The 26,358-nt window shown below is 41.5% G+C and overlaps 1 protein-coding gene across 6 annotated transcripts in view; it reads left to right on the forward strand.

The window, feature by feature from the left end:
- Window positions 1-26,358, forward strand: part of MAP3K4 (mitogen-activated protein kinase kinase kinase 4) — a gene marked incomplete at its 5' end in the record, with an annotated part of 159,065 nt that overhangs the window by 120,618 nt on the left and 12,089 nt on the right. For 3 of the 6 annotated variants that reach the window (XM_079716912.1, XM_079716911.1, XM_079716913.1), the window contains 14 exons: window positions 2,454-2,611; window positions 6,232-6,348; window positions 7,815-7,914; window positions 8,020-8,103; window positions 9,762-10,028; window positions 11,412-11,561; window positions 13,790-13,951; window positions 14,438-14,571; window positions 15,109-15,187; window positions 16,002-16,080; window positions 19,306-19,402; window positions 20,217-20,360; window positions 23,583-23,683; window positions 24,366-24,446. In XM_079716912.1, the coding sequence (XP_079573038.1) occupies window positions 2,454-2,611; window positions 6,232-6,348; window positions 7,815-7,914; window positions 8,020-8,103; window positions 9,762-10,028; window positions 11,412-11,561; window positions 13,790-13,951; window positions 14,438-14,571; window positions 15,109-15,187; window positions 16,002-16,080; window positions 19,306-19,402; window positions 20,217-20,360; window positions 23,583-23,683; window positions 24,366-24,446 (1,753 nt within the window). The remainder of the gene's footprint in view (window positions 1-2,453; window positions 2,612-6,231; window positions 6,349-7,814; window positions 7,915-8,019; window positions 8,104-9,761; window positions 10,029-11,411; window positions 11,562-13,789; window positions 13,952-14,437; window positions 14,572-15,108; window positions 15,188-16,001; window positions 16,081-19,305; window positions 19,403-20,216; window positions 20,361-23,582; window positions 23,684-24,365; window positions 24,447-26,358) is intronic. The other 3 variants (XM_079716914.1, XM_079716915.1, XM_079716916.1) reach the window with 3 other exon arrangements.

Here is a 26,358-nt window from a genome sequence, read left to right on the forward strand (position 1 = left end):
AGAGAGATGAGATCATCTGCTGAGCGTGGGTTAGGATGGGTTTTGGCAGTTTGAGGAAAATGGAGAAGTTTCAAACTTGTGGTTGTAGAGAGAAGGAAAGTGAGCTGAGCAGAGGTACAGGTATTACCAGAAATGTGTGCCGTGTGGTTGGTGAATGTGACTGTGTAGAAGAGTGACTCCCCCCTGTCGTGTGACTCGTGGCCCTCAGCTTCTGGACTGTGCAGATGGGGAAGGGAGCTGGGCTTATCTTGACAGGCAGGTGAGAAAAGGCAGGTGGCAAAAGGCAGTGTGAGCATTCCAGGAATGGCAGGGTGTAGGACGGTGGCAGGGACATAAGCGTACTGACAGGAGTGCTGAATAAGGACAGGGACCCAAGGAAGAGAGGAGTGGGTTGGAGGAAGAAGAGGAACCAGTGGACTGGAGTTCCAGATAAAGTGAAGAGACCGGTGTAGAGGGGGGAGTTGGGCAAACAAACTGGAGCGAGGAGAGGAGGTTCTGACATCAGTGTGTTTGAATTGGGCTTTGAGCGGTTCTGGTATTGGCAAGACCAGAAACGAAACCTTGTCAGAGAGGAGAAAAGGTGGTTGGAACTGGAGGCCACGGGGGAACGGAACTGAAATGGTGTCGGGGCGTCGTGCACCTGATGTTAAGTCACACAGCTGGTGGCTGAGCCTGGGATGGAGAGAAGACTGAGTCACAGGCTGGAGTCTGACGACTGACGGGTAGTTGAAAATCAGTAGATGATGGTGTGCAGAGGGGGCGTCGATGATATATCTGATGACATCAGTCTTAAAGGGCTAGGGTATTTCTTTTCTTTTGTTTTTAAGTAAGACTGTGTAAGAGTGATGGTTTGAAAGTAGCAGTGGGGTGCACGAGGATGCCGACTGTTTGCAGCCCTTGAGATATACTGTAAGATAGTTGTCCCTTGAGAGGGTTGTCAGGGAGAAGTGCAGCTCTCAGGACAGCCAGGTTTCAGGGAAGCCAAGGAGGTGAAGGAGCATTCCAGGAATGGAAAGGGAGATCCTGGGCCCACTGTACAAAAGACTTGTTTCATTTGGATGAGATGGTCATAGACCCATAAGTTGCAGGTTCCACACACACAGCTGTATTCATAGTGGACCCAGGACTGGAGATTAATGCTGCACAGCCTGGATGGAGGAGGACCCAGAATTATCCAAAGATAATTGGCAGTTTTCTTGAAATAAAGACCCCAGGTTTTTGACTACTGAAAGTTATTGTTGGATCTCAGAAAATATTCATTTCAGTGAACCCTAAGATGTAGCCTGGTGAAATAATTGAAATCCAAGACTAGAGAAAGGGTCCTGTAAACATCTAAACAGGGAAAGGAAGCCACCTTCAGGGAGCCGGGAGAATGGTGATTAGTCTGGCATCAGTTTTCTTTATACTAACAGGACACACTGCGTTAGAAGGTAGTGGAGTAATGTCTTCAAGGTTCTGAGGGAGAGAATGTGTAACTGAAATATTTTATACCCAGTCAAGTTATCCTTTCAGTAAAAGAATCCACAAACAGTGCTGTTTCATAATAGAACAATTGTTAACCTGTCTTGAGAAAATCTACTTGATAGTAAAACCCTGCTAAGCAACAGATAAATCAAGATAAGAATTTAGGACTGGGGAAGCTGTTGTAGAGGACTTGTGATGGGCATAAACCCCACCTTAGAAAGATTGGGTATTTTGGTTATAGATCATAATCTATATGTCATAAACCCTGAAAAATTATATCACGAAAATCTGGATGTTGGGAAGGTATAGTGGGAAGAGGTGTGCTCCTTTCCTCCTCTTAACACATAAGATACCATCTAAAGTTAAAATAAGTAATTAAAGAAATAAAGGTCCCAACCTCTTAAAGGAATGTTATTCACAATATATTAATAATGAAAATTTCTGTATGCTATTTTGATTTTTTTAACTTGATCATACTTTTTTTTTTTTTTTTTTTTTTTTTTTTGCCGTAGGCGGGGCTCTCACTGTTGTGGCCTCTCCCCTTGCGGAGCACAGGCTCCGGAGCACAGGCTCAGTGGCCATGGCTCACGGGCCCAGCCGCTCTGCAGCATGTGGGATCTTCCCAGACCGGGGCACGAACCCGTGTCCCCTGCATCGGCAGGCGGACTCTCAACCACTGCGCCACCAGGGAAGCCCCGATCGTACTTTTCTATACAGTGCAAATATTGTAGTTATTTTCTTAGTAACTTGCAGCAATTGTGAATAATGTGTTAAATTGCTGAGGAGTTAAGTTACACAATTAAAGAAAAATGCTATTTACACATCAGTCAACAGTGATGCAGAATCTCGCTTCTCTCCGAGCTTCATGCCTCAGTGGTCCCTCTTCCACTTGCCCTTCTGATTTATAGCTTTCATGTTAACAGAGATGAAAGTTGTGGGTTGTTGAATTCTATTCTCAAATATCTCCTTTTACATTTTTGTATTTTAAGGTATATTTTGATTACATGAGAAGCTGGATCCAAATGCTACAGCAATTACCTCAAGCATCTCATAGTTTAAAGAATCTGTTAGAAGAAGAATGGAATTTCACCAAAGAAATAATCCATTACATCCGGGGAGGAGAAGCACAGGCTGGAAAACTTTTCTGGTACGAATCCTTATACGCCTATCTTCCTTTCTCACTTGTACTCCTGGTTGGCTCGCCAGTTGTGTTCTACATGTTTGAATGTTTAGTTACGTGACAATGACAACCATTCATGTCTTTTGTGGGCCCCTCTCCCGAGTTTTGTTATCCTTAGAGCAGTGGTTCTCAGCCAGGGGTGATTTGCCCTCTGGGGACACGTGGCGGTGTCTGGAAACAGTTCTGATTCTACTGACTGGGAGGGGCTACTGGCATCTAGTGGGGACAGGCCAGGGATGCTGCTGAACATCCTACAATGCGCAGAGCACAGGACAGCCCCCTCCAAACAAAAATTATCCACCCAAAATGTCAATTTTGAAGTTGAGAAATCTTGCCTTAGAATACACCCTCTTGGTTATACAAAAGGAGGAGAATTTAAGGCCTCTGACAAGTGGAGTAGACCTGTAGACCTTTTGTATCAGTCTTGGTGGGCACTTCCAAAGCCTAACAAGTATGTATTTTCACTGATACTGTTTTGGGAATGTAATACTAATCACAGAATCTCTTTATAAACTGAGTATTTATATATGGTGAAAGAATTGAAACGTAAACCAAGGAAAAGCATTAGGGAGGGGGGAGTGCTCACTGGTCTGTCTGTTCTAGGAAATGAATGTATCTTCTCGAATACAGGCACCTGAATGTTGAATGTGGGGTGCGTGGTGTTTGCTGGGGGCCACTCCCCTGCTGACTGACTGAGGACCAGGCCTCTCCTTGGCTCTAAGCTCTGCTGCAGTTCTTTGGTGCTGCCTTCTCTCACTTGCCCCATCAGCCATTTTATTTCTTCATTTCCTTTTTATGAGTTCTTTTATACCCAGCTCATGTTTCCTTCCCCTCCCGTTATGTGCACTCTTTAGGACTTCAGCTTTTACAGAGTTCTCTTCTCACTTCAGAAACTCATTGTCCTCACTCTGATGGTCTTTGTTCCATGCTCAGTATCTCAGGATGTTGTATTCACTTTTCTACCCTAACCACCCGTTCTTTTTATGTTTTCCTCTGTCTTTATTTTGAGTGAACAGTGAACTTGCTCTTGTCTCAGGACTCATCCAGTCCTTCAGGCCGCGGTTCCCAGTCTGTCCTGTTTTCCTATTCAGATTGGTTCTCATAGTCAGCCTTATGAAAAAATGCATTCATTACCATCTTCAGCATCTCTCCCCCTCTTAATTTTCCATTGTTCTGCTTTGCCTGTAATTTCTTCTGTTTGCATCTTCTGTTCTCAGGCTGTCAAGCTTTGTTAAGGAAATTTTTTTAAAAGGTTACTGTTTCATTTCACTACCAATGCTTGTTATATAATTTCTTTGTACCCTCACTTTGTACCCTGTCACTCTTTTTGTTTTTATCTTTTGCTTGTCCTTCAGGTTCCGTTCAGTGCAGTCTCTGGCCTTCAACTTCATATTCGTGTTCTGAGAAGCTCCAGAGCTTTTTCATTGCCTCTGCTGTGGGACTGTCCACCTGCACTGTTCTGGTTCTGGGCGTTTGTTGTGTTAGTGCCACATTCTGCTTCATACACGATTTCTCCCAGGTTCAGTCAGTCTTGGCATTAACCCTGACTCCTTTCTCTCGCACACCACCTCCAATTCCACGTGGCTGTCCCTCAGAATACATGCAGAATCCGACCTCTGCTCACCACCGCCCAGTTCCCCTCTTCCCAGCCTGTTGTTTCTTGTTTTGCTGTCGTAGCTCTGAAGTCGTCTCTCCTTCTGTGCTTCATCTTCTGTGGGTTATCCTCAGTGATCTTGTTAAAAGGTACATCAGACCATTTTTACCTCTGCTCCAGATATGCCAGTGGCCCTCCTCCTTACTCAAATAAAAGTGAGAATGCCTAAACAGTGGCCCATAAGGCCTGGTATAGTCTGGCTTTTCATTAAATCTTTGTCCTCCTCTCCTAGGTTCTCCTGTGCTTGCTCTGCAGCCACAGGAGATTCCTTCCTGTGTTTCATAGGCTGGGCCTGCTCTGTCCTCAGGCTCTTTGCACTTGCTGGTCCCTCTACTTGGACGGCTCTTCACCAGTTATTTCCATGACTCATTTCCCCACTTCCTGTAGGTTTTTGGCCAAGTGTTACCTTCTGCATATTAAAAGTTGAAATTCCTACCTGCAAGTACACCTTAGCTTTCTTCCCTGTTTTATTTCTCTCCATAGAACTTATCAGTATCTGAAATACCGTATATATTTTTTTAAATTTTATTTATTTGTTTATCTCCATTCACTGGAGGCATTTTATCTGTTTTGTTCAGTACTGCTTACTCCATAACAGATACTGAATATTTGTTGAATAAATTGATCCTGAATATCCTTGTATACTACTGCTCTTAAAAGCATGTTTCCAATCAGGACATTTTTGCACTCGGTTTTTTTTTTTTTTTTTGCCGTACGCGGGCCTCTCACTGCTGTGGCCTCTCCCGTTGCGGAGCACAGACTCCGGACGCGCAGGCTCAGCGGCCATGTCTCACGGGCCCAGCCGCTCCGCGGCATGTGGGATCCTCCCAGACCGGGGCACGAACCCATGTCCCCTGCATCGGCAGGCGGACTCTCAACCACTGCGCCACCAGGGAAGCCCCCACTCGGTTATTTTTAAAGCCCACCCTCTTTGCCTACCAAAGGAAGATCACACAGTTACATGACGCCTGTGGCCTTCCACAGCACGGCCCGGTTACCCTCCTGGTCTTATTCCCCCCTCCTCTGCTCTTTCCAGGTTGACAGTTTCTTTTCACAGACATGCCTCTTGCTTAACACATCCTCATGCCCTTTGATCATATTTATTGTTCTTCCTGGACTTTCCTTCCCCCCTCCTCCGTTCTCTTCCTGTCAGAGCCACTCTTCCCACTGTTGCAGTTGCTGCAGTTCTGCATTGCCTGCAAGGCCCATTGGACTCCTCCCTTCAGCCGGGTTTGATCTCGCCCCTCAGACAGCTCCCCTAGCGGTTACCTTCTGCACCATCCGATGTTGGTTGTCGACTTACCTGCTCTGTGTTACTAGGTTATAAGCTCCTTTTCAGCATAGAAGCCAGTAAGCTGCTGTTGAGTTTTTCCTAGACTCATTTAGATTTATTTTATACGCTTGGGTTTGCATTTTAACCCTAGTATTTAGATTGTATACTTGATGAAAAGCATCAGCTGATTAGAGTAGTTTATGTTTATGGACTATGAAAGCTAACGGTAAGGGAAGTTTTTAAAAACAATTACATTTAAGGAATTCACTTTATTTCTTATGCCATCGTTTAGTTCATTAAGCTTTTAAAAAATATCTTGTTGTAGATATATGTTTGAGGCCATTTTATACCATTTTGAACATTTGTTTAAGATGAAAATAACACTTGTGTGATAATTACATAGCTACTGTGAATGTAATTTAAGATTTGAAGGTTTATAATGAAAAACTGGTTGTAGAACAAAGGTACATACATTCCATAATAGAGATTTCTACTTTTTTCGCATTAATCATGATTTTATATTAAAAGAAAATTCTCACTGTCATTGATTTTTAAACTATGAAAATAATAGCTGAATCTTTGAGCTTCTCATTCAAGAATTAGAATGAGTGAGGACAGTCTTTCTTCTCTGGTTTACTCTTGTTGTTTTTGTTCCCTTAGTGACATTGCAGGAATGCTGCTGAAATCTACAGGAAGTTTTCTAGAATTTGGCTTACAGGAGAGCTGTGCAGAATTTTGGACCAGTGCTGATGATAGTAGTGCTTCGGATGAAATAAGGTTGAAGTTGCATTTTCTTTCCTCTCCCATTTTTTATTTCATGTAGTTTTATTCTTGGGAATGAGCCTGAAATGAGCCTTGTTAAAACCAAATCATCTTAGACTTGAAGAATTTGGGTAGTAGACATAAAGGGGTTTATTTCTGACTACTGTATTGTCTTTTTGTATGATCCCTTAGTTATGGTTTTATGTAAACTTGTCTTTGAAGGTGATTTTTATTTAGCCTAATAAAAACAGTGTCCTTAGAGAAAATGTTGTTTAAGTTGACTAAACATGAGTAGGGTAGAATTCGTTCACATGTTCTGGAATGTCTTTAATTAAATAATTGTTTCTGTCCTTTAAAGACTCTGTAGCAGTCCATGAATACCTTTAATTGATATGTGGTAGATTTTTATTGTTTTTGTACTAAGCTTATCCCTTCTGTTGAACTTTAAGCTTGAGTACCTGAAACCATGGCTTGCACATCTACTGCATTTCCTCCAATTCTGTGCAGATGGCATGGAGGATGACCATGTTAAAGTGCTGTTTTTGTGGCATATGTAATATTCATATAGCTACTTTGTGACCAGTTATCAGCAATATCCTATGAGTCAACATTGGGAAGTGCTCAGGCAGAACTAACTTCTCTAGAGATGTTTTCTCTCACTTTCCAAAATTTGATAAAAAACACATTTTTGGGTTTCAGACCACTGGGATGTCTTTAGGCCAGGATTAGAGAAAGACGTGACCACATAGGCTCTCACCTGGGAAAATACCTAATAGCTGAGAAATGGGGTGAATTAGTTTGTAGAAGGTCTTGCAGTTTTGAACGCAAACATGGAAGATTCAAAATACGAGATTTCAAGAATTAAGATGGTGAAGTAGAGAATGGGTCTGAATAATGCTCTGATTGTTTACCAGGGATGGATCTAGATGTGGGTTCACGTGCAGTGGTTTGTGGGGTTGACTTGTCTTGGCTGCAGAGAGGCCACGGGCCTTGTGCCCGTCCCTTCCCAAGTCATAGCTCAGTGATGTCCTCTTGGTGGATTGAAAACAGCTGTGATGGGAGTATTCACACCATGAAAATTGGCAAACACCACACAAGACAATATTTTGGGAGGGGGCAGGTTGTTAAACGTTTCCTGGTTCACTACTATTATATATATATTCCTTTTTAGTTAGATGATGAGCTGGGAGTCAAGAACTTATTTCAAACTCCAAGAATTATCCTGAAGAAGCCTTTAGAAGATTGAGCGTACTCTTATTTGGAGGTTATCAAGTGTGCCTTACTTATTTAAAAAATACAAGTACTTTCTAGAAAGCTGTGGGGAGCAAGGTTCTGAACATTACGAATCCATTCCCAATAATTGCTTGCTTCTAAAATCTTCGGTCTTTATTAACGTGATTTGGAATTTGCTTCATCTGTATTGTTGTGTATTTCTTGGCACACCGTAATGTATTCTAACTGGATTTCAATCACCTTGGCAGGAGATCTGTTATAGAGATCAGTCGAGCACTGAAGGAGCTCTTTCACGAGGCTAGAGAAAGAGCCTCCAAAGCCCTTGGATTTGCTAAAATGCTGAGAAAGGTGAGTTAACAATCCTGATTAATTATTATTTTTTTCTTATTTTTCTTTTATCTTACTTTTTAAAAAGCTAACCCTAAAGAAGTTTCTTTGTAACTGTGATCCTAGGACCTGGAAATAGCTGCGGAGTTCATACTTTCAGCCCCAGTTAGAGACCTTCTGGATGTCCTGAAATCAAAACAGTACGTTAAGGTATGTATTTAAGGTGGCATAATTATTTTACCTTTCTTACTTTACTCTAAAACAGACAGACTTTTTCTTAAAGGTCTAGATAGTAAATATTTTAGGCTTTGCAGGCCACATGTGGACCCCAGTTTTAAGACTGTCCCATAATTTCCCAATGCAACAACTAGAAAAAGGTTTTCATACTTGACTTACTAACTCGTTTTAAGAACGCAGAAGAAAAACCCCAAACATTTACTCATACAATATAATTTATCAAATTATTTACACATATATATTTAAAATAATGTCAATAAAGTAATGTGTTGCTTTTAAGTAATTGTTTTTTCACCCTCACATTTCCTGAAACAATTCAAACTTTCTACGTGAATCTTTGATGTCAGTGTCCTGGCCATCACTAGACCCACTTTTTTTTTTTTGCGGTACGAGGGCCTCTCACTGCTGTGGCCTCTCCCGTTGCGGAGCACAGGCTCCAGACGCGCAGGCTCAGCGGCCATGGCTCACGGGCCCAGCTGCTCCACAGCATGTGGGATCTTCCCGGACCGGGACACGAACCCGTGTTCCCTGCATCGGCAGGCAGACTCTCAACCACTGCGCCACCAGGGAAGCCCTAGACCCACTTTTTGAGTCACCATCTTTGCTCCCATCTAAGCTGTTTGAGCTTAGTACTCTTAGAATCTGTGTATGACGTCACTGGAAGTTTTATCCCACATGTGTTTATGTGTGATTTGTACAACGTAATCACGTATGTACCCCTTGTTAAAGTGATCTTTAAAAGGCTTTTTACGGTGCCCCTGTCAAAAATAATTAGTGGATCTGTATTAACATTTTTTGCCTTTCACTGAGTCAGGTGACTTTCTGTTTCAAAGCCATCGTGCCCGCGTCCTCCCCAGGGATCCTGCTCCTGGTGCTAAAGACCCTAATAGCCACCGGTGCCCGCTGCAGGGCATTGCGCTATGGGAGCAGCTTTGCATAAAAACTGCACTGCAGAGTGGCATTCACTGAGGTTGTTTCAGGCCGACATTCTTCCCCTGATGAGTGTTCTCTTTGTTGTTGAAAATAAAGAAATTGGAGGATTCCCTGTACACAGAGAACCTTTACCAAGCCTCTCCCCCGGTAGAGTCACACTCTCCCTCCTGCAGTCACACTAAACTGAGTTCCAGTCGGCTCTCCGTATCTGCGGGTTCTGCAGTCGCTGATTCAACTAACTGTAAATTGAAAATAGTTAGGAAAAAAACATTCCTGAAAGTTTCAAAAAGCAAAACTTGAATTTGCAACATGCTGGCAACTATTTTCATAGCATTTACATTGTATTTACAACCTTTTACATAGCATTCACATTGTATTTGGTATTATAAGTAATCTAGAGATGATTTGAAGTATACGGGAGGTTGTGTATAGGTTACATGCAAATACTACGCCACTTTATATAAGGGACTTGAGCATCCATAGATGTTGGTATCCGAGGGGGTCTTGGAACCAGGCCTTTGTGGATGGCCAGGGACGACGGGACTTGCCGCCCCCCTCATAGCTCTAATTAATGCCTTTCCCACATCTCCTTGCCCAAACCCACTTGTCTTTTTCTAGTTTTTTTTTTTTTTTTTAAATAACATTTCTATAACACACTGTGTTCTTTAATTCAAGATTTTGGATTGTTTCTTTTCCAGGTACAAATTCCTGGCTTAGAAAACTTGCAGGTGTTTGTTCCAGACAGCATTGCTGAGGAGAAGAGTATTATTTTGCAGTTACTCAATGCAGCCGCAGGAAAGGACTGCTCGAAAGACTCCTATGAGCTACTAATCGACGCCTATCTGCTTCTCACCAAACATAGCGACCGCGCTCAGGACTCAGCTGGCAGCTGGGCCACGTGGGAGGCACAGCCTGTCAAAATTGTGCCTCAGGTGGAGACTGTTGATACCTTGAGAAGCATGCAGGTCTGTCTCACTCCCAGTCCCTGCCCCACTGTTCCCCACCCTGCCTGGAAGCAGTACTGCTTACTTAAAATAGTTTTAGGAAAAAGGAATTGTGAGCAGCTCATGAATGATTGGTTTAAGCAGTCTCAAGTATCCACTTCCCCAAAATAGACCTTGATGTTTTGATAGATAGTTTTGTAGTATTATTGTACTAAAATATTCTGGCAAACTCTTTAAGTATGTTCAATTACACCAAAATACTTGAAAAGTTTCATTTATATCTTTCCTTACTCCAGCCATGTATGTCATTAGATCCAACCACCCCTGATCTGAAAGGAGTTATCTCCTCCTTTAATCTGTAGTTCCAGAAACCCCAGTTCTCCAAGTACTCTGATTTGCTGGCTACTTAAGTTTTCATTTTTGTAGTCAAGGTTGTCACCTGCCTACCTAACAGGGATCCCATGACAATCTGTGTAACTCAGTAATTCCAACTGTAAGAAGCCTCCTCATGCCTCTGTGTTCAGCTCTGGAACAGCAGTGGTGAGTGCACATGTGCACCTCGAACTCAGCCAGACCAGAGCTGGACACCCTGGGCAATTGTCCCCTCAGCTCTACGAATCTGCCTTTTCTCTTGTATTCCCTGTCTCAGTGACTGGTGCTCCGTCCACTCAGTTGTTTAAACCAGGATGGGACAGTTCATAGAATTTCGGCCTCCCCCCACTTCCACTTAGTCACAAGCCCCCGCACCGAAGCCTTTCTAGTAAATGAGCCTTTCTCTGCATCCCCAGAGCAGCTGCCGTGGTCAGACCTTATCATCCCTTTCCTGGACTGTTGCAGGGCCCTCCTTGCTTCAACCCTTGCCTTCCCTCCCTCCAATTCTGTATTTGTTTGCTTGTTTTGGTACTTCCAGAATGATCCTTATAATTCATACATCTCATCACAGGTCTACTCAAAATACTGCAATGACCATCACTTAAAGAATACAAATAATAAAGCCTTGATTTCTGTTTCATGCAAGGCCCCTCTTCTCATCCTACTTTTATTCCTGCATTTTCTGTCTCCACATGCTGCTTCAACACACACACACACACACACACACACACACACACACACACACACACTCTGCTCCAGGAGTAATGAATTTCTTGGAGTTCTAGCATACTTCAAAGACTTCATGCCCACATAATTCTGGGGGACTCCTCCCCGTTGCGCTGAGATCGAACCGTCCATGCCCCCTGCAGTGTGCTGCTCCATGGGAGCAACTGTGCTTGACAACTACTTTCTGATCAGATGGTTGCTGGCCTGGTGGCCCTGAGGTTGGTGTTGTTTTGGGACTGGGGGTTGAACTACAGTGGAAAACTAAGTGGGTCTGTGTTTAAGCCCTGTGCTTGCTTTTCCTCCCAGGTGGATAATCTTTTACTAGTTGTCATGGAGTCTGCCCATCTCATAATTCATAGAAAAACTTTCCAGCAGTCCACTGAAGGACTCATGACTCTACGCCAGGAGCAGACATCCAGTCAGCCCGTCATCGCCAAAGCTTTGCAGCAGCTGAAGGTATTTCACCATCAACTCTACCGTAACTAATTTATTTACGTTTGGTGTAATGCTAGGGAAGAATCAGTTTGTTATAACTTAAGTCACTCCAGGGACTTGAACTCTTAAATCGTCCTTCCTATTCTCCCTCTCTTCCCATTTTTCCCATGTCTAAATTAAAAACTTCCTGGATCTTTCTTGGAACTGTGTAACATTAGAATTGGAGAGGATAAAAATTTGAATCGTTACATGACTTCTTTTTTTTTTTTTTTTTTTTTTTTTTTTTTTTTTTGCGGTATGTGGGCCTCTCACTGTTGTGGCCTCTCCCGTTGCGGAGCACAGGCTCCGGACACGCAGGCTCAATGGCCATGGCTCATGGGCCAAGCCGCTCCGCGGCATGTGGGATCCTCCCAGACCGGGGCACGAACCCGTGTCCCCTGCATCGGCAGGCGGACTCTCAACCACTGCGCCACCAGGGAAGCCCGTTACATGACTTCTTAATGGTCACGTGGTTGGTTAGTATTGGACTTTTAGGTCTCCTCATTCCTAATCCAAGTTTATTTCTCCTTTAGCAATTACCAGTGTTTACTAGAGGCACCTTAAGTCAAAAATGTGTAATTTAAAAGAAGAGTTATTTATTCTTTCATTTCACAGATGATTCAGTCAAATTAATTGAGAAAGCTAGTTGCAGACAGGCGGAAAAGCCTTCCAGTTCATGACAAGGCAGAGCCTTGCCTTCTCTGCTATTATTTCCCATTTTCTCCTGCTTCCTATGTTGCACTCCATTTATCAGTCTTGGTCTCATGCACACTTTCCCGCAGCCCGCCAGTCTTCTCAGTCACATTCAGGCTTGACTTCTTGAAGAAGAAGAACTTCTTGAAATTACAAGTAGTTTTGATAAGCGTTTGTTTTCCTTTTGTCAATCTGATGTGTCTTATTTATCTATAAACATTCTTTCTTACAGATTGTCACCCCACTCAGATACCAGGGCAGGGGACTTTTGTTTTTTCTTTTAGTTTGAGTTAATGAATTCCGGAGAGTACAAAACTATATAAGATATTGATTATTCTTGAGCTTAAGGAATTTGTAGCCTTAAGGATCTAAACTGTCACACTAAAGTACAGAGGAGGGAGAGATTAGATCCTCCTAGTAGCATCTGGGAATTGCTGCCATGGAGGCATTTCAGCTTGGGAGTATTTCAAAAGATGCAAATTGGGAAGGGACCAATAAGAGAAACATTTGGGCATTGGTGTCTGTGGATCAGGGTTATGAGAACGCTCACTGAATATCTAGCAGTCTGATTTGGTTGGATCTTGGTGTATACAGTGGAAAGTAGTGAGAGATGAGGTTAGTAAAATCAGGTGGGCAAAAATCAGGCTGTTGAGAGATTTTGGATTTCATCTTCTAAGCTCCAGAGAATTGTCGAAGATTTTGGAAGAGTATTTTGGAATACTGTGTAGAGGAACTACCTGATAGAGACATGTGTACATATGTGTGTGTTTAAGGGTGGGTGGAAAGGGAACCCAATTTGGAGCTGTTGTACTATTAATTAGGGAAGACAACAAAGCTTGAGCTAGGGCAGGGTTTCTCAACCCCCATACTGGTGACATTTTAGGTCAGTCAGTAATTCTTAGTTTGGGGGAGCTGCCCTGTGTGTTGTAAGATGCCTGGCAGCATCCCTGGCCTCTGCACAGTAGACGCCAGTAGATTTCACAACACCCCATCACCTCATGTTTGGACAACCAGAAATATCTCCAGACGTGCCAGTGTCCCCTGGGGTGGTAACATTGGCCCCGGTTGAGAACCCCTGAGCAGGGGGATAAGAAGGACAGTACGACTAATGACACTGGAGGTCATTTAGAAATCATAGTTCACTCTGTGGAATTGAAGCCATACTTACACTTGAGCAACCACCGAGGGGAGAAAACAACTGGTGGTTGATAGGCAGCAATATCAAAGCTGTAAGCATCTATTCAAAGACCACCTTGTAATTCGGCATTATATTTTAAATGGACTGTTTTCCTCTTGTATTTCATAAGTTTTTAAGAATACCTAATACAAATAAAAATGAAAATACTCAATTTTTTTCTGTTTTTGGTCATTCCTTTTGAATAACCAAAATAAATATGACTGGAATATATTACAATGGTCAATGTCTGTGTGATGATGAAAGAAATCTTCCTCTAAAATACAATAAGTATTGTGTGATTTGTTTCACTTTGGATTAATTATGGTTTGGGATTCTTTAGAATGATGCACTAGAGCTTTGCAACAGAATAAGTGATGCAATTGACCGAGTGGACCACATGTTCACCTCAGAATTTGACGCTGAAGTTGATGAATCTGAATCTGCTACGTTGCAGCAGTATTATCGAGAAGCCATGATTCAAGGGTACAATTTTGGGTTCGAGGTAGGTACAAAATAAGAGGAAAAACACAGTACAATTTTGCAATTGCTTTGTAACTTACTTATTACAGAAAGCATTAGGAATCTTGTACAGCAAATCTCATGATCTCATTATTGTAATCAAAGCTTAGTCAAGAATGTCACCTTACATCCCTGTTGAATATCAGAAATGCTGGGTTACTTTTAAACTGTCAGATATTTACCCAGTTTTTATTTTGTGTTAACAGCTATCTGCTTACATTTAAAAACCTTCTTTAAGAGATGTTTAATATCATAAAAGCATATTCTTAATTTCAACTTATGAGGAAGACATTTGTGAAATTGCATTTTAAGACATTATTTTCTCTATAACTCTTCACACTCTTTTTAGAATATGTGAAGTTCATTGGCTTTTGCTTTTCGCTTTTAGAAAAGTGACATTTAAACAGCATTATAGTGTTTAGGTATTTGTGTAATTGTTTTTCTTGATATACGTGAAATCTTCTTACAGTATCATAAAGAAGTCGTTCGTTTGATGTCTGGCGAGTTTAGACAGAAGATAGGAGACAAGTATATAAGCTTTGCCCGGAAATGGATGAATTACGTCCTGACTAAATGTGAGAGTGGTAGAGGGACAAGACCCAGGTAATGACCACGTAGGATGGCTCCTTCATGAGCCATGTGGGGTTGCTGATGCTTCATTCTTATATTTTATGTGGGATTTCTGAGCAGATGACACAAAAAGCATTTTGAACTCTTCGGTGATCAGTTTTTTTCTTCCTTTTTTTTAAAAACAAAGCTATTTACATAGAAACCCCCATAATTCTTGGAAAACTTTTTCTTTTGTAATTGTTCCAAAATGAATTATCTTTAAGCAGTTCACATTCTCCCTGGACAGGTCTTCCTGATTGCTAATCTTCTTTTCTCCTTCATGAAATTTACGCCTGTTATTTAGTATAAATGGAAAAGAAATTGGTAACCTGTTCCTTTACTAAAAAGCTATTTGTCTTTCTCAAAACATGCTGTAAACTTACTCAACATGAGGCAGATGATAGAGACACAAATGTGCTTTGTCCTAGATGGTAATTTTCCAATCAGATTACTTTTCAGTATTGTATAGACTAAAATGGCTGTGGCATTTGCTTGATTGTTTTGTGACTCTTGAACTTTTCCTCGTGACAGGTGGGCAACTCAAGGGTTTGACTTCCTGCAAGCCATTGAACCTGGTTTCATTTCAGCTTTACCAGAAGATGACTTCCTGGTATGGGATATTCTAAAGTGTTTTTCCTTAAAAAAACCCAAATAAGTGGATCACGCTCTATTTCTGATTGTGTATCTTTTTATTAATTTAAAAGTGGTTCTTAAATATTTTCACATAATTGTAATGATAATGCTGAGAGGTTAAAGCACTAATAGCAGAGTAGGACATTCAGTGCTCTTTTTATAACAGTATTGTTCAGCCGACCAAGTCAGTGTACAGTTGTTTGTGCAGCCTGGCACTTACAAAATACGTGTCAGTTTTGTATTTTATAAAGTGCTGCTGCTTTTTAGCAGCTTAATAAAGAACAAGGAATAGCTGTTTCACTTCAGTGTTAGCCGCCGTGCGGCATGCGGGATCTTAGTTCCCCAACCAGGAGTTGAACCCACGCCCGCTGCAGTGGAAGCACAGAGTTTTAACCACTGGACCGCCAGGGAAGTCCAGTGCACATCATTATAGAGCATAATGGCAAATATTAAATATTATCACCAGTATCGAGATAAATTCCATCAGATCAGAAAGATGTTGTTCAAATGTGAATTCATTCATTTAGCCTCCAAATAGTAGAGGAGATTACAGGAGTCCTTTGCTTATGTACATCATTGCATTATGGGGAGCTGATAAAAAATGGAATTGTATATTATCTTAAATTATGTACAATTTATGTTTATACCTATTTTCTTTTAAACTAACTTTGAGAATATTTACTGAAGGGTAGCCTGTTTCTTTTAAATATACCGAAAGCCTAATTTGTGCGACTTATATAATTGAGTGTACATTTTTTCTCTTTTCCTTTTCCATTTCCTTTGGTTTCTAGAGTTTACAAGCCCTGATGAATGAATGCATTGGCCATGTAATAGGAAAGCCGCACAGTCCTATTACAGGTTTGTACCTTGGTAAGAAAACAGAGTGTCTCTCCTAGAACCTACTGTTTTGGGTGAGCACATTGTCTCATCATTGCAGTTCTTTAAAATGCTATAGAGGTTCTCTAAGAATATTCAGGAAAATGACAATGAAAGTTACAGGAATGAGGTGTATACCTAGAGAACGCCACAGTAGTCTTTCTGAATTTAACAGGAAGCTTAAAATGCGAGCACAAGGTGGTCTATGCTTGCCCACAGTATTAAACTACAGGTTTTTTCTTGTTACCCCGACACTCTCATTCTGTTCTCCCCACTAAATTCTTTTCCCCTGGGGAGGAGAGGCTTGGAGAACTAGCTGTCTGGTCAGAAGCAAGGCCTTTCTGGCTGCGGGTGGGTGAGTATATTTGTTCTGCTCTTCCTCCTCCCCTTTGGAAGGAGAATGAGTTTGTTTTCTTCACAGCTTTCCAAAGCACCCATTCCTCACTCATGTAGAAAATCCCTAACCGCTCCCCCCCATTCCTATCTGGTGTTACTTAAAAAAAGAAAAAAGTTCAGTTCTGCTATCATATACTTAAATTACAGTTTTCAGTTCCAGTTGCTATGTAGCTTTACAGTGTATGCTGAAACTTTAAAGCAAAATGTGTATCAGAAAACGGCTGTCTTACCCTATTCTTGAGATAGTAAACCAAAGCAAAACTATACTTATATGTAATAAACAACCAAAAATGAAAACTTAGAAATTTTAAACATTTCATTTACACAAAAGAAAATAATTCATAAATGGTCACTTTATTGAGCAGCAGCTGTATCTTAAAGGGTACTTGCTAGCTACTCAAAGTTTAGTAGACCAGGTCTTTCTTAATGCTTGATTTCTTTATCTTTAAAATTCACCCCGTTTATACCTCTTTTTCTCCCAAGGCTGCTATGAAATGAAAGTTACCATTTATAAAACTGTTTGAACATTTTATATAAAACGTGCTATATTCTCATCAATCTTTTGATTAAGCGTATTATCATAAATACTTTGAGTTTCTGATTTCCCAAAATGTTTCTCTAAGAATACATGAGAAATAATTCAGTAAAAATTACTTCTTTGAAGTATTTTATTACATAAGGAATCATTTTCATTGTAGAAAAAAATTACAACGTAGGAAATGCATGTAGTAAACATACATGTAGAAAAATATTACAAAGGGAAAAAAACCTCATACCCACATAGTCCACAGGTAGTCACTGCTAGCATGCGAGCCGCTGACTCTGCCTTGCCCCACGCTGCGGGTGGGACAGTCGGTTCGCAGAGCTCTCCGTGGGCAGGAGTTGGCCTTCGTCCTCTCAGCCACTGGGGTGGTGGAAACTGCACTGGACGGAGAGCCAGATGGCCTGGCAGTCGAGTGACCTGGGGCTGCTCATTGAACGTCTTTGAGCCTCCCTTACGAATGCTTAAAATCAGATGCTAATGAGGGTTCAATAATGTAATGACGTTTTGTAAATTGTAGCGTTCTACGCATGGCAGGAGTCATCATTTGGTTTTGTGCTCTTTCCTTACAAGAGAAATTAATGAAAGTGAGATCACATTGTTGTCGTTGCTGCTTACTGTTGTCTCTCCCTCTGCTCTACCCTCAGAAGGATGGGTAGGTAGACACTCTGTCATTGTAAGCAGATGGTAAGAGTCTGGTGTAGAACCTTCTATATTTTCTGCATACTCATATAATTACACGGATGCATTCTACCACACCTTTCTTTATGCCCATATAATCACGCAAGCACAGATGCCATTGTTTTTTTTCCTGCCATTTACTGTATAAAAATTGGATCACATTGGATATTAATCTCTGACAATTGTAGAAATCCCTCCATGTCAACAAGTATAGATCCAGTTCGTTCTCTTTAGTGGCTACCTTGTGTCCATTGTGGATATTCTACAATTCTTTCCACCATTTCCTTATTTGTTTGGTTAGTTTTGCCATGAAAAACATCTCTATGATGAATGTTCACCACTGGTGAAATTTGAGCATCTATTTTATGTTTATTGGCCATTTGGATTTCCTTTTCAATGAAGTAGCACAGTTTTGTAACAGTTAGATATACATACTCTTAAAAGAAATGTTCTGTTTCATGAATGAGGAATGTTAAACTTGTGTGTGTGTGTTTTAACAGAATGTCTTTATGTTTATACCTTCATGGGAAATTTTTGTAGTAATTTTTGACTCCGTAGTTCTCAGTACGTTTGCTGAATTAAAGACATCAGCATTCTCACCAAATCGTTTTTGTTTTTTCTTTTTGCCTTTGAATTTGCCTATTGAATTACTTCCATTTAAGGTTGTGATAGTTGAGATAATGAGCCAGAGATACAAATTGCCTGGATTTCTTCATAACAATTACTTGATTTTTGTTTTGCAAGTTTTCCCTTCAGATCTCCCCGTTTTTGGTACTCCTCTCTCTCCTGTGTAGTGTTATTAAAAGTAAACAAAAACCATGAAGAAGTATTTTCATTTAGGATAAACATATTTAGAATAAAACATACGTAGACTAAAATTATTAACATGTGAAGAGAAAATATGACATTTTAAAAAAAACTAGGGAGGGTTAAAACAAAGTTAAAAATCAGAGGAAAACATGTTAGGGAGAAATAGACCAAATATATCATATTCATGACTAGTTACATTTAGTCATTGGGGAAGTAGAATTGTCAGCATTTTTGTAATTGCTAGGTAAGGTCTCTTTTTAAATTTTGCTTAAAATTTTATCTAGTTTTTAAATTTTGTTTTAAATCTTATCCATATTTACCTTCTACCAGAATATTTAAAAGAAGAAGAGAAGAAAACATGTTCTGAAAAGAATAATCAATTTAAACCACTGTCCATCCTCCTGATTTGGTTCAAAGGAATTAAACAAAACTCCCAGTACTCAGGAAAATGACAGTGACCTCTCCCCAACTCAGGACCTATTGAAGTATCACCCCTGACCAGAATCTTTTTAAAAGTTCAGACAACATAAAGAACTCCTTTTTAGTGGAGAAATGCCACGTAAACCACATTTTCATCTGTCTCTGAAATGTGTAATATAATTTTATTAACTTTCAAAAAGTGACATTTTCCCAGCATTTCTGTATGTAGTACGATTTTCTTACTTATATAAATGGTTTTATTTTGATCACCAGCAAAAGTAAGCCACCTCCCATTTCCACTGAATTGCCTGGTTGGACAGTTTTCTGCTGACCCCTTAACAAGTTGCGTTTGTCGCTCTTTTCACTGGCAGCCATTCATCGGAACAGCCCCCGTCCTGTGAAGGTACCACGATGCCATAGCGACCCTCCTAACCCACATCTGATTATCCCAACTCCAGAGGGATTCAGGTATTTGTTGCTTGTCTAGTTGTTTGCTTTATGGATTCTTCTCTGATGTGCGTGCTGACGCTCCAAGAGCTGCTGATGCTTTGCTCTAATACCAAATACTGTTTTCTGTGTTCTTGTTTATACATTGTAAAAAGCTCTTATTTTCGTTATCTTGAAGACACACCACAGTGCCTTAGTTACAAAAGAAGACTTGCAAGTTTAAAACAGACTTGTACCTTTCAGGATAACTTAGTTTCTCAGCTTATTTATAACCTCAAGCTACTAAATGCTTTCCAGCTTTGGAATAATTCTTTCTTTTCCTTTCTTTGAAAAATAACTTTAGGAAAACAAATTTGAGTGTGCATAGCATGGTAAACATTTGAAAAAAGGAGCTAAATGTCATTTTAAAACTGGAGAAGAAACTGGAGTGATCCTTCCAGTCTTGACTTTTATGTGTGTATGTAACTACGAAGCAACTTAAATTCTAAAGTGAGTTTGGAAACTCTAATACATTCAAAATACTTACTTTGAATGTGGTGGCATTTCTGCATCTTGAAGTAGTGAGCATCTTTTCTCCCCTGTATAATCAGTTTTTACAAGTTTGTTTTTTTACATTACTTGCTAGGAAAGGACCACAATTATTGTTAAAAATAATTAGTTCGAAATTAGTTATTTTTCTTTTAAATTACCTAGACCTGAATCTCAAAGAACAGTTTGCATTTTATATTTGACAATTATTTTTGGCTTCCTCACCCGATTTTATTTTTAACGGACACCGTGGGAGAGCCCATCCCCTGTCTCACCTGTGTTCCTGAAGTTCTTCTTCTCCTCCCAGCACCCGGAGCGTGCCTGCGGACACGCGGAGCCTCAGCAGCCCCGCCGCTGCCACTGTCACTGCCACCGCCGCCAGCGGTCGCCCCGGCCCCTCCGGCAGCGACTCTGCGCCGCCCAAACCCATCAGCAGTGCCCATGAGACCAGGTAGTCTCCCGACCAGCGTCACGTTTCCTCCCCCTGCCCCTGGGTGCGCGGCCGCCGTGACCTCAGCTTTGGGGATGTGTCCCGGGACACGTGGGGCCTGCTTCCCCGCGGTGTGTGACGCTCAGGGGCCCTGCGTGGGGGGTCGTGGTCCCAAGGCTCCAGCACAAGTTGGTAATCTGCCTGATGTTTACATTTCTTTGGCACAAATGTTAACCAAAATGGCCAGAGTCTCTGCTCATAATAACTATGAAGAGGGTGTCAGAGGAAAGGACCCGGTCACTGATAGGAGAGTTTTGGCAAATAGTGCCTTTCCTGAGGAGTCGCTCAAAGATGACTTCTAGGTAATACCATTAGGTGGTGATTTGTTTTTCTAAGAGGATTACTTTTCTCACTCGGTTTCCTAATTTATACAGTTGTTGATTAGAAGTAGTTTATAGTAGTGGAAAAATGAGTTCATGTGGTTTGCATCTCATATGGAGACTGGATCATTACTGGAGAGAGGTGTCAGACATTTGGCAGCCTCCAGAAAAATGTAAGTCTCTTGCATGAAGTCTTTTGTAGAAGTACTGAGGCTGTGGCAGTTTTTCCCGTTCTGGCTGTTTTTTTTTTTGGGGGGGTGGGCAGGGAGGGTAGAAGATTTCATCCAGGTCTCATATGCTTAATGGAGAAAGGACATTTGGTGGTTCTTAATTCCCCCCCGTGCCTGGTAGAACGGACACCGTCACTATTCTCATCTTCCCATAAGGATGATGATAGAGTCGAACAAAACTGACCAAAAAAGATGAAATTTTGAGAGAACTCAGTGCTCTTATGCTGCTCCTAAGAAAAAATATTAGTATGTTGGCAGAAACATGACACGTGCTTTTAGAATTCAAAATAGACTAAAATATTTTTAGACTTAGTTTATAACAGTCTAAAATTTCTACAGATATTTCCATTTTTCTCATTCACTAAAATAATATTCCTAATTTTTAGCGACAATTGTCTATAACCTAAAAAAAAATGCCGAAGTACTTTACAGCTTAAGCAGTCAACTAAAAAAATTAACAATTAACATTGAACAAATTCCCATTTACCCTCGTTTTCTCATGTTTAGAACATTTCATGGCAGACATTTCCACATGCGCTTCTTGTCCCTGCGGGGGGTTGAAACTGTCTTTTTTATTCATGCAGTACGGGAAGCGATGTGCCCTAAACACTGTCATAGTTGAGGAGAACGCTCAGCCAGAACTCTGGTTCACACACAGTGTCTCCAGAACCGGAGGTCTCGTCAACTCTGGTTGAGAATTTTATAAGTTGGTGGTGTGTGCGTTGAATGTACTTGAGTCTAGAAGTTAAAATACCTGCAGTCGGCCTCTCCCCGCGTTTTGTCCCCCAGGCTTTGCATTAAGCAGTTTCTCAGCATGTTTTGAGCAGCATTTCAGAAGTGTTCTTCGTTTATGCTTTAGGACGATCCTTGAGATTTAGAAATTTTACTTCCATTGTAACATGCCATCTTGAAGGCCTTTGTTCACAGAGGAATAAAGTGATCTGTCCTTCCTGGCGGTGTGTGTGGCCATAGGTACAGAACAGCAGAGCCGTGAGGGCGTGCAGAGCCGCGGGTTGTCAGCCTCCCGGCCGCCTCCAGCCTTAACCCGGTGGCCCAGCCTCCCGCGCCTGTGCAGGGGCCACACGTGCCCCTCAGCCGGGGTCTCCGAGCAGCCCTGGGCCGTGAACAGGCTGTGAGGAGGCAGGGTGGTACCTGCGCTTTCTGACGTCGGCAGGCGTGTGTGCAGCCCTTGCCTGTCTTAGAGATACGTCAGCCACGGTGAAATTTTACTTTGCCCCACAGCTTCTGATAACTATTTTGATTCGATACAGTTTGACTTAGGAAATAGTCTGGGCTTCAGTTATTTTACTGTTGTTTAGAAAACATTTCTGCAGCATTCTGCTCGCTGGAGCTGCCTCTTACTGGTCTGCAAGAGCTGATTGTTCATTTTCCAGGAATCCTGCAAGCCAGTTGTTACGCCACGGAAATTGTTGAAGTCTGTACCCTGCCACTCCCCCTGCAACTGCCTGTTAAACGTTCACCCGTGCATCACTTCATCTAAGTGTGTTTTCTTGCCTGTTGCACTGGCAAAAATGTGAGGATGTCGAATTGGCTAATCTTCCTTCTGGGAAATCAGGAAACTAGAAATGTTGAGTGGCTTCTCCGTGGTCCCAGGCTTTGGCACAGCTTAGGAGTGGGGTGTGTTTCTTCACTTCAGCATCAGTGATTTTTCCAGGAAACACTGCCAAGACTCTTTGATGAACTAACGGCAGTGGAAGGTGTCCCCCTCACTTCAGACTTAACAAGTACTCTACCAGATTTGAGAGTTTAGGGAAATAAAAAGCAGTGCGTACTTGATAATTTGTGAATGTCTGTCCAGTAGACCATGATGCTTTAAACCTACTCAGCCTATAATAAAAAAGAGCATAAATGCTACCATACTTCATTATATCATTCATTTAAAAAAATATGCACTAAACTTGTTAATAAACTAACACTGTATTTATTTTGGATGATTTGAATTATAATTTTAACACTTTCCCTTATTTAATTCTGGGCTTTATTTAATCTTTATGGATTCATTCTGGATTGCTGAACACGTTATTCTGGAAAAGCAGCAAATTAACTTTGCCCTTTATGTGTTAAGCTTCCTGCCCTTCTGCACTTTTGCTTGGCTACTGCTTGGGAAATTGCTAGGTACTCCCTTACATTTGCTTATTAAGAGATTTGAGCTCTTTGAATCACGTACTGATTTTAGCACTTCAGATAGAATTAAGTACATAAATATAATGTGATGATTTTAAATATTAGCCAGATTTGGCTCATAATTTTTATCCATCCTGGGCTTAAATTATGGAGCTTTCAGCACATGTCAATAACACTTCTGTAAATACTGTTATATTTTTATTTTTGTTGCTGTTTTTAACATAAAACGATATAGGATGCAGTCAGGTTCTCATGCGTTCTCCTTCCAAACTCCAGGGACAGGTGTCTCAGTAGGAGCACTGCTACTTTGGGAGAATAATTCTTTGTTTGAGACTGTCCTTTGTGTTGTCCTTTACCCACTAGATGCCAGGTGTTCTTGTGGGGGGAAGTTACCCCAGTTGAGAATCACTGCTCTGGAAGACTCTCACAGATCTTTCATTTTGAGTTCCATTGAATTGATAGCTTAATTTTTAAAAATATTAAAACAGGGGTTCCAGCGTCCCTGAGAATGATCGATTGGCTTCCATAGCGGCCGAATTGCAGTTTAGGTCCCTGAGTCGTCACTCGAGCCCCACGGAGGAGCGAGATGGTGAGTGTGTAAGGTGTCACCTGCATCTCTAGCCAGCCTAACCGTTTGTCTCAGTCCACCGGTTTCTGCTGTTAAGTCCTTTTAAAAGAAATGAAGAAAAGGAGTGACAGAGCCCTGTGAGAAGGATTAGTGCTGAACACGTCGGCTTTTTCATGCCTTTTTAGCTATATTTGCATTTCTTCTTTTTGTTGCCAAATAATTTAAAAAAGTTATTATTCCTGATATTTTAACTGTTGAGCACGCTTACTCACTTTAAAAATATAAAGTGGCACTGTGCTTGTTGATGATATGCTGAAGTTTTATTATAATGTAGAACTAGGAGTCTTTGCTCAGAAACCCCACAGTTGTTCCTGCTGTAGCTCTGCTGGGCTCCTGGGCAGGGCCTCGGGAGGGGACCCCCAAAGAATCCAGCTTCTGCTCAGTATTCTAAGGTCTGTTACTTGTGGAAAATTTTTGTGGTTAAAGTCCTGTAACTCCATTAACAACTTTTTAGCTTGGTGAAATTTGCTATAAATGATTGTAGAGACAGCTTTTCACACTCACCTCAAACAGAAATTAACCACCAGGAATGACAGGTTGATGGTAACTAATCATCGCTACTCACCATTTCAGTCTTGCTCTGAATTAAATAAGCTTATTTGTTTTATAAGTCTTAATTTGTATGAAAAAATACTTTCTGCAGAACCAGCATATCCAAAAGGTGATTCAAGTGGGTCAACTCGAAGAAGTTGGGAACTTCGGACACTTATCAGTCAGACTAAGGGTAAGAGAAAGAATGTTGAACTTAACACGTTTAAGCATAAGGTGGGCAGTTTCAGCTAAAATATGCTTTAGCTTGTGAATTATTAGACCTTCTACATTAATGTTTTGTGATCTTTTTTAGACGTCTGACACCACTTTCTGTCTGTGATGTGTTTGTGTGCATTTCCTATTTCTTATAAACTCCTTTGGAGCAGGAATATGTCTTACTCAGTTTTGTATTCTTTAAGCAGTATGATGGTTCATTTTATATGTCACCTGGGTGGGCCCTTAGCATAATTCTTTATACATGGTAGGAATATAATAAATATTTGAGAAATGAGTAGCCATGTATTTCTTATGCTAAGAAGCTGAGAGAAAGCATTCATCTTATAAAGCAGTCAATCAGTATGAGCCAGAAGTGATCAATATAAACCCGAAGAATAAACAGCAGAAAAATCCGTGGTCTAGCACAAAATGCTTTCACATATTCTTCGTCACAACAGTCTTGAGTCATGGGCAGAATAGAACCTGTTCTCTTTCTGTAAACGATAAAAGCTTCTGAGGGGCTAGATAATTTGGCCGAGGTCATCGTAAGTGAGAGCTGGGACCAGACCGCACTCCTTCTGCCTTAAGGCCATGCTCTTCCCACCACAGCTCCCCTTCGGAAAGTGTGAGACTGAGCAGCAGAAGAGCCGTCACCGGGCCTGGAGCAGCCAGGAGGGATTCCAGGGAGGGCTGAGGCTTGGGCTGGCCCCTGAAGGAAAGAGGTCTGCCTCAGGCCAAGAGGAAAAGTACCCAATGAGAAACACATCTGGAGGCCCAGGGACTGAAGAATAGACCAGCCGGCCTGGCCCTGCCCGGCCTGGATAGCATAGATGTAAATGGAGGTGGAACTGAAAGGGTAGGGGAGACCTGATCGCGGCCAATCTTCAGCGATGGGCTAGGTGATTAAGGCCTTACCCAGAGATGGTGGGCAGCCCCTGAAGCCTCTTGAGCTGGAAAGCCTCTTATGTTCAGGGAGTGCGAGGGTGGGGGTAAGGAAGACACTGAGGAAGCTTAACCTGCTGGCCTGCATTGGGGAGGAAAATAGGGAGGAGGGCTAGAATGCCGTCGTAGTAATACAGCATAAAGTAAGGTACTGGACTAAGGTGGGATTTTTAAAAAGCCATGGAAGCAAAAACAGCTGTGATGCCACATTTGACAGGCCTGGGCAAGCTAGGCGTGGTAGAGGGTTTGGAGTTGGGCGGAGATTTCCTCGGCTTGAGTCTGGTGACAGGGAAGAGGGTCTCTCCAGGGGCTCTCACGTAACCGGTAGTTCCCATGGATACCAGGTCTTCGTGATAATTTTCAAAACAAATACTTTGTTGTCAAGTAAACTTGGGAACTCTTGGGAGACTTACAGCTGACACTGACATATCAAAGACTGGGAAATCTTGAGAAATGTTTACTGTTAAAAAAAAAAATAGGCCTTTCCCAGAAATATTTGACAGTGGAGTCCATGACCTCACAGCTATGAAATTTTATTCAGTGCTGAGTAGACTTGATGTGTCATGTATTGAGGTAAGGGAAACAAGGATCCATGTTTTCAAGAAATGATTGTAGTCAGACCCTGTAGTTGGACCGTTATAAATCTCTGGGAATTTCTCTTCTCAAAGTAACCTTTCAATCATCCCAGTCCTCAGTGATCTCTTAGACAGAAAATTTAGGCTCTTAGATGGCCAGTTAGGGTACAGTATGAGAAATATGGTAGTAGAGGTGTATATAAAGAAAGCAGTGCTTTTCACATTGTGGGTTTTGACCCTTTAGCGGGTTGTAAAGTCAGCACTCAAAAAAAAAAACTGGGGCTTCCCTGGTGGCGCAGTGGTTGAGAGTCCGCCTGCCGATGCAGGGGACACGGGTTCGTGCCCCAGTCCAGGAAGATCCCACATGCCGCG

The sequence above is a fragment of the Hyperoodon ampullatus genome, assembly GCF_949752795.1.
Source record: "Hyperoodon ampullatus genome assembly, chromosome: 12".
Lineage (NCBI taxonomy): Eukaryota > Metazoa > Chordata > Mammalia > Artiodactyla > Ziphiidae > Hyperoodon > Hyperoodon ampullatus.